Source organism: Electrona antarctica (genome assembly GCF_951216825.1).
Source record: "Electrona antarctica genome assembly, chromosome: 12".
Classification (NCBI taxonomy): domain Eukaryota; kingdom Metazoa; phylum Chordata; class Actinopteri; order Myctophiformes; family Myctophidae; genus Electrona; species Electrona antarctica.
Window position 1 is genome coordinate 7,185,193 of NC_136793.1, and position 9,287 is coordinate 7,194,479.

Below are 9,287 nucleotides of genomic sequence, written 5' to 3' on the forward strand. Positions count from 1 at the left end.
GTTATTAGAGAAAGTAAAAGATGAGTGTTACTTTTTATTTCATTTGCTGCTTTCTTTCGTTTTAGGGATTTTAGCTGTTTTTGATAGGGGGGGTGGGGGCATTCGAGCATGGGGCTAAATATGTTTTTATTTTTATTTTATAGCGATTTCTTTATTCTTTTTTATTCTTATTTACTATAGTCCTCCTAGACCCCAATAAATTACATCTGGCAACACATTTTGTAAAAATATACACATTTAGCCCCATGTTCGAATGCCCCCGCCCCCCTGTCAAAATAAGCTAAAATCCCTAAAACGAAAGAAAGCAGCGAATTATTTTTATTTTTTTACTTTCTCTAATAACATAAAACATGAACCCAAACTAATGTCCTTTAACCCATTTTGGGCGGGAACCTCTCGGTGTTTTAAGCATTATGTTATACTTTAGATAATGAAAAATAGCAGATCTACAAGCTCATAGCGCGGCACCGAGTGCCGCGCTACGAGCTTGTAGATCTGCTATTTTTGAAAAATCGTGAAAATGTGGCACAAATCTTTCTTTCAGAACGTTTTTAACTCAAATCTTTGCTTCTGGGGGTCCCTGGAACAACATATTTTCAGATGGGGGTCGGCAACCAATTACATATAGTTTTTGGGGTCCTTGACATGAAATATTGAGCATACAGAAACAGGTATTTCAGAAAACTGTCAGAATTTAGAAGACATTTCTTAAATTTCGACGTCAGGCCAAAATGGGTTAAAACCACCAGATATGACCATATATCACACAGCACTCTTTATATGCCAAGGACCCCCAATTTGAACAGATATGCCAGGGACCCCCATAAGAGATATGCCAGGGACCCCCATAAGGGATATGCCAGGGACCCCCATAAGGGATATGCCAGGGACCCCCATAAGGGATATGCCAGGAACCCCCATAAGGGATATGCCAGGGACCCCCATAAGGGATATGCCAGGGACCCCCATAAGGGATATGCCAGGGACCCCCATAAGGGATATGCCAGGGACCCCCATAAGGGATATGCCAGGGACCCCCATAAGAGATATGCCAGGGACCCCCAATTTGAACAGATATGCCAGGGACCCCCATAAGGGATATGCCAGGGACCCCCATCAGAGATATGTCAGGGACCCCCATAAGAGATATGCCAGGGACCCCCATCAGAGATATGCCAGGGACCCCATAAGAGATATGCCAGGGACCCCCATAAGAGATATGCCAGGGACCCCCATAAGAGATATGCCAGGGACCCCCATAAGAGATATGTCAGGGACCCCCATCAGAGATATGCCAGGGACCCCCATAAGAGATATGCCAGGGACCCCCATAAGAGATATGCCAGGGACCCCCATAAGGGATATGCCAGGAACCCCCATAAGGGATATGCCAGGGACCCCCATAAGGGATATGCCAGGGACCCCCATAAGGGATATGCCAGGGACCCCCATAAGGGATATGCCAGGGACCCCCATAAGGGATATGCCAGGGACCCCCATAAGAGATATGCCAGGGACCCCCAATTTGAACAGATATGCCAGGGACCCCCATAAGGGATATGCCAGGGACCCCCATCAGAGATATGTCAGGGACCCCCATAAGAGATATGCCAGGGACCCCCATCAGAGATATGCCAGGGACCCCATAAGAGATATGCCAGGGACCCCCATAAGAGATATGCCAGGGACCCCCATAAGAGATATGCCAGGGACCCCCATAAGAGATATGTCAGGGACCCCCATCAGAGATATGCCAGGGACCCCCATAAGAGATATGCCAGGGACCCCCATAAGAGATATGCCAGGGACCCCCATAAGAGATATGCCAGGGACCCCCATAAGAGATATGCCAGGGACCCCCATACGAGATATGCCAGGGACCCCCATAAGAGATATGCCAGGGACCCCCATAAGAGATATGCCAGGGACCCCCATAAGAGATATGCCAGGGACCCCCATACGAGATATGCCAGGGACCCCCATAAGAGATATGCCAGGGACCCCCATAAGAGATATGCCAGGGACCCCCATAAGAGATATGCCAGGGACCCCCATAAGAGATATGCCAGGGACCCCCATAAGAGATATGCCAGGGACCCCCATACGAGATATGCCAGGGACCCCCATACGAGATATGCCAGGGACCCCCATACGAGATATGCCAGGGACCCCCATACGAGATATGCCAGGGACCCCCATAAGAGATATGTCAGGGACCCCCATACGAGATATGTCAGGGACCCCCATACGAGATATGTCAGGGACCCCCATACGAGATATGTCAGGGACCCCCATACGAGATATGCCAGGGACCCCCATACGAGATATGCCAGGGACCCCCATAAGAGATATGCCAGGGACCCCCATACGAGATATGTCAGGGACCCCCATACGAGATATGCCAGGGACCCCCATACGAGATATGCCAGGGACCCCCATACGAGATATGCCAGGGACCCCCATACGAGATATGCCAGGGACCCCCATAAGAGATATGCCAGGGACCCCCATACGAGATATGCCAGGGACCCCCATACGAGATATGCCAGGGACCCCCATACGAGATATGCCAGGGACCCCCATAAGAGATATGCCAGGGACCCCCATACGAGATATGCCAGGGACCCCCATAAGAGATATGCCAGGGACCCCCATAAGAGATATGTCAGGGACCCCCATAAGAGATATGCCAGGGACCCCCATAAGAGATATGTCAGGGACCCCCATCAGAGATATGCCAGGGACCCCCATAAGAGATATGCCAGGGACCCCCATAAGAGATATGCCAGGGACCCCCATAAGAGATATGCCAGGGACCCCCATAAGAGATATGCCAGGGACCCCCATAAGAGATATGTCAGGGACCCCCATAAGAGATATGCCAGGGACCCCCATAAGAGATATGCCAGGGACCCCCATAAGAGATATGCCAGGGACCCCCATAAGAGATATGTCAGGGACCCCCATAAGAGATATGCCAGGGACCCCCATAAGAGATATGCCAGGGACCCCCATAAGAGATATGCCAGGGACCCCCATAAGAGATATGCCAGGGACCCCCATAAGAGATATGCCAAGGACCCCCAATTTGAACAGATATGCCAGGGACCCCCATAAGGGATATGCCAGGGACCCCCATAAGGGATATGCCAGGGACCCCCATAAGAGATATGCCAGGGACCCCCATAAGAGATATGCCAGGGACCCCCATAAGAGATATGCCAGGGACCCCCATAAGAGATATGCCAGGGACCCCCATACGAGATATGCCAGGGACCCCCATACGAGATATGCCAGGGACCCCCATAAGGGATATGCCAGGGACCCCCATAAGAGATATGTCAGGGACCCCCATAAGAGATATGCCAGGGACCCCCATAAGAGATATGCCAGGGACCCCCATAAGAGATATGCCAGGGACCCCCATAAGAGATATGCCGGGGACCCCCATAAGAGATATGCCGGGGACCCCCATAAGAGATATGCCAGGGACCCCCATAAGAGATATGCCAGGGACCCCCATAAGAGATATGCCAGGGACCCCCATAAGAGATATGCCAGGGACCCCCATACGAGATATGCCAGGGACTCCCATAAGAGATATGCCAGGGACCCCCATAAGAGATATGCCAGGGACCCCCATAAGAGATATGCCAGGGACCCCCATAAGAGATATGCCAGGGACCCCCATAAGAGATATGCCAGGGACCCCCATAAGGGATATGCCAGGGACCCCCATCAGAGATATGCCAGGGACCCCCATAAGAGATATGCCAGGGACCCCCATAAGAGATATGCCAGGGACCCCCATAAGAGATATGCCAGGGACCCCCATAAGAGATATGCCAGGGACCCCCATAAGAGATATGCCAGGGACCCCCATAAGAGATATGCCAGGGACCCCCATAAGAGATATGTCAGGGACCCCCATAAGAGATATGTCAGGGACCCCCATACGAGATATGCCAGGGACCCCCATAAGAGATATGCCAGGGACCCCCATCAGAGATATGCCAGGGACCCCCATAAGAGATATGCCAGGGACCCCCATAAGAGAAGATCTTGTATTTACGGCTCTAGCAGTGATTCTCAACCATTTACATTTCAAGGACCCCCAGTTTGACCTGCATTAGTCTACGGACCCCCCATTCCATTTGAATGACATTTCTATCTCTGGGACCCCAATGCATATTGTAAAATCAATGTTAATTTAACTCAGAGTGTACCCTAGGCTAGCGGGGTCCATTTGGTTCCATGTGTACATGTGTGTACAAATGGAACCAATGTGTGTTAATTGTTGGCTAGTGATTTAAAACTGCACCTTTAATAGATCATGAATAAGCTACAGTATTAGCCTATTATTAAAAAAATAATAATAATCATCAGTACTGGAAAAGGCCACAACAGAGCCCTGATCTCTAGTCGGCCTCCTTCTGCACCCGCCCTGCACCTCCAGCAGGGGGTCCGGGGTCCTGGGGTCCTTGAGGGGGTTCGGGGACCCCCAGGGGTCCTTGAGGGGGTTCCAGGGGGTCTGGGGACCCCCAGGGGTCCTTGAGGGGGTTCCAGGGGGTCCCCAGCAAAAAGTAGTTGATATTAGCATCACAATCATTTTAACCAACCCTCTTGTGGCCAAGCCTAATTAACAGTGGATTGATTCTTCAGCCAGCATTTTTCAAATGTTTAATTTGTCTTTTTAATGCCAATAGAAAAATCCGCGATATACACACTATATCTCATTCTGACGGGGCAAGACCATAGTATTGGGACAATCAGTCCTGATGGTGGCGGTAACGTCACCATTTTGCCGATTCTGACCAAAAGGAGCGAGTGAACGATGACCACATCCGGTTAGGATCAAAATATCCGGCAGTAGCTTTGCTAGTGTGCCACAATGAAAGATGTCCGGAATGCTAAGCTATCATCGTAATTTTCATAACTAAGTCAAATTAAGCTCTAATCAAGCCCAAAACATCGCATTTTACGCAGCGATGCATGCGCGATCACGCGCGTGCGCGATCGACCGTGCACACGCGGATTTTCGGCCGGTTTTAGGAAGATTACATCGGCCGTTAGCCAAATTAGCTAAAAAATGCTAAATTTTGCGACAATAAGCTCCCGATTATTGGGAATCAATCGATTACGTCAATTACGTCAGTGGCCATAAGGGATTTATTGATTTCATTACGTCAATTACGTCACTGGCCATAAACCAGTTAATACATTTATAAATTGATTATTGGGGCGGCATGCAGTGGCTCAGGAGGTATACAGTATAGGTTTGACTCCCAGCTCCAGTGTCAGAAGTGTCCTTGAGCAAGACACACTGTACGCCTCACTGCTCCCGATGAGCAGGTTGGTGCCTTGATATGATATCAAGGCATGACAGCAAAGAAACAACAAACAGTAACAAAATGAAAATGGCACAAAAAAACATGTATGGCTATAAAACAGTTAAACACTCTGTGTAAAGGTGGGTTTTCAGACGTGACTTAAACAGGGGGACGGATGGTGCTACCCTGATGTGCACTGTTCCACAGTCTGGGTGCCCGAGCGGCAAAAGCCCGGTCACCCCGGGTAACTAGGTTCGTCCGAGGGACATCCAGGAGGGCCTTATCCGAGGATCTAAGGGTGCTCCCGGATTTAGGGAGGGACAGCATCTCACGGATGTAAATATAGGGGCCAGCCCATTTAGGGCTTTGAACGTAATTCTTAAAGTCACATGATCTGGCGCTCACCGGCAGCCAGTGAAGATCTGCAAGTATTGGTGTTTTTATGGTCCCGTTTCTTTGTGTTCGTCAGTAGTCGAGCAGCAGAGTTCTGTATTCATTGTAGACGGGATGTAGTTTTCTTCGGAAGGCCAGAGTAGATGGTATTGCAGTAATCGAGACGTGATGATATGAGGGAAGGAATAACAGTTTGACTTATTTCAGACGTGCTCTAGTATGTGAAGAGTCTGCCTGTACTATTCTCTCCTCCGGTGAAAAGCTGGAATTTGCGCGATGGCTCAGTCAAATCTGGTCACATTTAAAGTACGAGGTATAAAGTACAGCAGCCTTGTGTTCATACAACAGAAATATTGGGTCTTGGGTAAGACTGACGTTATGTATCTTTCAGGACCTTTACACTGCTTCGTCTCAACCATTACTCTATGGCTCTGGTCTCATAGCCACCGCAGTGTATTTTTTGACATTCCGTTGGAGCAGCCATAAACTGCACAGGTTCACCCCGATGTTCTGGGCATCTTTGTAAAGTTAAGTGTTAGTAAAAAGCAGGTAAAAGGAGTAACGTTTGAGCCGTCGAACACAAGTCACTTTTCCATTCACTGTAGTAGAAGAGCTTCCTGTTTACACCCAGCTATGTCGGCTCCGCCTACAGGAAGTACGTTGGCTGCGACCATGAGACCCGTTTCTGAACGTGTCTCTAGACGGAGACATATTGAAGTCTGTTGAAACCCATGTTTCACTAATGCTACTTTCTTAACCCAATTAGGCCTAACGTCGAAAAAAAACAAAAAACATTACGTTTCTGTATCAGTGGTGCTCATTATTTCATGTCAAGGACCCCAATAATTATATGTAATATGCCTCCGCCCCCCATCTGAAAATATGTCGTTCCAGGGACCCCCCCAGAAGCAAAGATTCACTCTGAAAGAATATATTCAAACATTTGGGCCACATTTTCACGATTTTTCAAAATGATCAGACGTACAACGTGCTACGAGCTTCTAGTAGATCTGCTATTTTTCAACAGCTAAAGCATAACATAATGCTTAAAACACCAAAAGGGGTTCCTGCCCAGAATGGGTTAATGATATACAACACAAGAAAGACCAACGCGACAATGGTGCAGAACAATCTGCCTCCTATAGGCCTAATACACACGTATCAAACACATGTTCTGTGTCTTGTCCTGGTTCAATAGTACCGTACCGGTACAAGAATATATATTCAAAGATTTGTGCCACATTTTCACGATTTTTTCAAAAATAGCAGATCTACACACTCGTAGCGTGGCACTCGGTGCCGCACTATGAGCTTGTAGATCTGCTTTTTTTCAATAGCTAAAGTATAACATAATGCTTGTATATAAGTTAAAATGCCAAAAGGGGTTACCCCGTCCTGAATGGGTTTAACATCAAAGTCTTAAATATATGAATGAGACTTTACTTTGGCTCTCGTGTCCCATGCCTCACGCCCTACATCGCAATATTTTAACTTATGTGTAACGCCCAGAATTTAAGATACGATGCGATACAACTTCATTGTCAGCTTGCACTGAAATTTGTTTTGCGTCCATGACGTCACCGTTCAAGATACAGACATAAACACAATACATTACAAAAGATACATCACAGGACACGCATCACAGAAACAGACAGGAACAAGAACACTCTGGTTTACCAGACTTTGGTTTAAAAGCAGAACAGACTGGTGTACAGAAGAGTTCTTTAGTCTGTTTTTCTTCTATTTAGGGACTCTAAACCGCCTCATGGAGGGCAACAGTTGATATTCATCATTTAAAACATAATTCGTTGCTGTCGGGAGGAAACCTCATAACTCCATTTTTGAGGTTTTTGATTTGTTTTGTTTTGTTGCATAAATCAGTGCTATTGAACACCCTTTACGTCTGTGTGAAAATATTGAACCAATGAAAAGTAGTAAAAGGTGCTTTGGACAAAACCTCTTAACTCCATTGGACCCTCAAAATGTCTACTAAAGCAACTAACTCCACCACCTCTCCCCCTCTCATGGAAGTAATTGTCAATATATTAAGTTACAACACCAACTTTGATGAGGCAGTATTGCTTTGTTTTTTTAAATATAAGGTTTTCTTAATTTCCTGAAAAATGAACATTTTGGAGTCATGAGGTTTCCTCCCAACAACAGAGATATAAGGGGTCAGACCAGATACTCTTGGCCAGTCTAAGGCTCTAAGCATGCTCTTGGTCTGGGCTTCTTTTTAACGTGGGTCTCTCACGTGGGATACGGAACATCTAGATCTGCAAGCTCATAGTGCTCATAGCGCTATGAGCTTGTAGGTCTGCTATTTTTGAAAAATCGTGAAAAATGTGATGCAAATCTTTGAATATATATTCTTTCACAGTGAAGTCTTTGCTTCTGGGAGGGGGGGGGTGATTCGGTATGGCTTCAGCCAGGCTATTTTTGGGGGTCCTTGACATGAAAAACTTTAACCATTAAAGGCGCCATTTCTTTGCTGCTTCCGCAGGTATCACTGCCGCTGTGGCAGAACCCACCAGCGAGGACCCCCTGGTCTCTGCAGCCGCCACGGCCGAGGAGGAGGAGCCACGCCCCGCGGCCGAGGAGCCGCCGCGCCCCGCGGCCGAGGAGCTGCCCCCCGCTGCCGCCAAGGAGACTAGAACGGGCAGGAAGAGCGGTGGCGGCCCCACGTCGGGCCCTCAGGGCCGCAGCAGGACGGGCGAGGCCACGTCGGGCCCTCAGGGCCGCAGCAGGACGGGCGAGGAGTCCGACAGCGACTTCGAGTCGGACCCGCCTTCCCCGAAAAGCAGCGAGGAAGAAGAGGAGGAGGAGGAGCCCGAAGAGGAGGAGGAGGGGCTGAACGGCGAGCACGGCGAGGAGTTCACGGACGACAGGGAGCCAGAGAACGTGATGGGCCAGAGGCCTCTGCTCATGGACTCTGAGGAGGACGAGGAGGTCAGCTCGGAGGAGGACTGCCCTGCTGACCCGGGCAGGGCCAATAAGGGCCGCTCCAAGAAGACCCAGGTCGCTACGGGCAGCAGTGCCACCGGCGCCCGCAGAACTCCCCAGGCGGACTCCGGAACGACCCTGATCGTCACCCCTCCCGGTTCTCCCAGCCAAGCGGCGATGGCGAGGGCCTCCGCGGTGATGGACGTTTTCGGTGCCATTCCCTTTGTCGGAGGAGGAGGAGGAGCCCCTCCCGCCGCCGCCGCCGGGCCCTCGGAGAGCACCGACATTTTTGCCAAAGCGCCTTTCAGACAAGTCAGCCAAGAGCCGCCGCCGCGGGCCGCGGACGAGTTCGACATGTTTGACGTGTTCACCAAAGCGCCGTTCAACCGCAACCTCTCCAAGTCGGCCAAGAGCGGCAGCGACGTCGCCATGACGACGGGCCAAACCCCGCCGGGCTCCCCGGAGGCCATCGACGTCTTCGGCTTCTCCCCCTTCCAGCCGGGAGGAGGGGGAGGTCCCGCCACGGCCCCCCCGCCGCCTCCCACCACCTCCCGGAGCTCCGAGAGCATCTTCCTCCCGTCGTCCTCGGAGCAGGCCAGCCCGCAGCAGCAGCGTCTGAAG

The 9,287-nt window shown here is 49.8% G+C and overlaps 1 protein-coding gene across 1 annotated transcript in view; it reads left to right on the forward strand.

The window, feature by feature from the left end:
* bmp2k (BMP2 inducible kinase) overlaps window positions 1-9,287 on the forward strand; it is a 121,941-nt gene that overhangs the window by 111,202 nt on the left and 1,452 nt on the right. Inside the window, exons 15-16 of the mRNA XM_079516017.1 lie at window positions 5,800-5,819; window positions 8,227-9,287. The exon at window positions 8,227-9,287 is cut by the window's right edge and continues 1,452 nt beyond it. Of these exons, the coding sequence (XP_079372143.1) occupies window positions 5,800-5,819; window positions 8,227-9,287 (1,081 nt within the window). The remainder of the gene's footprint in view (window positions 1-5,799; window positions 5,820-8,226) is intronic.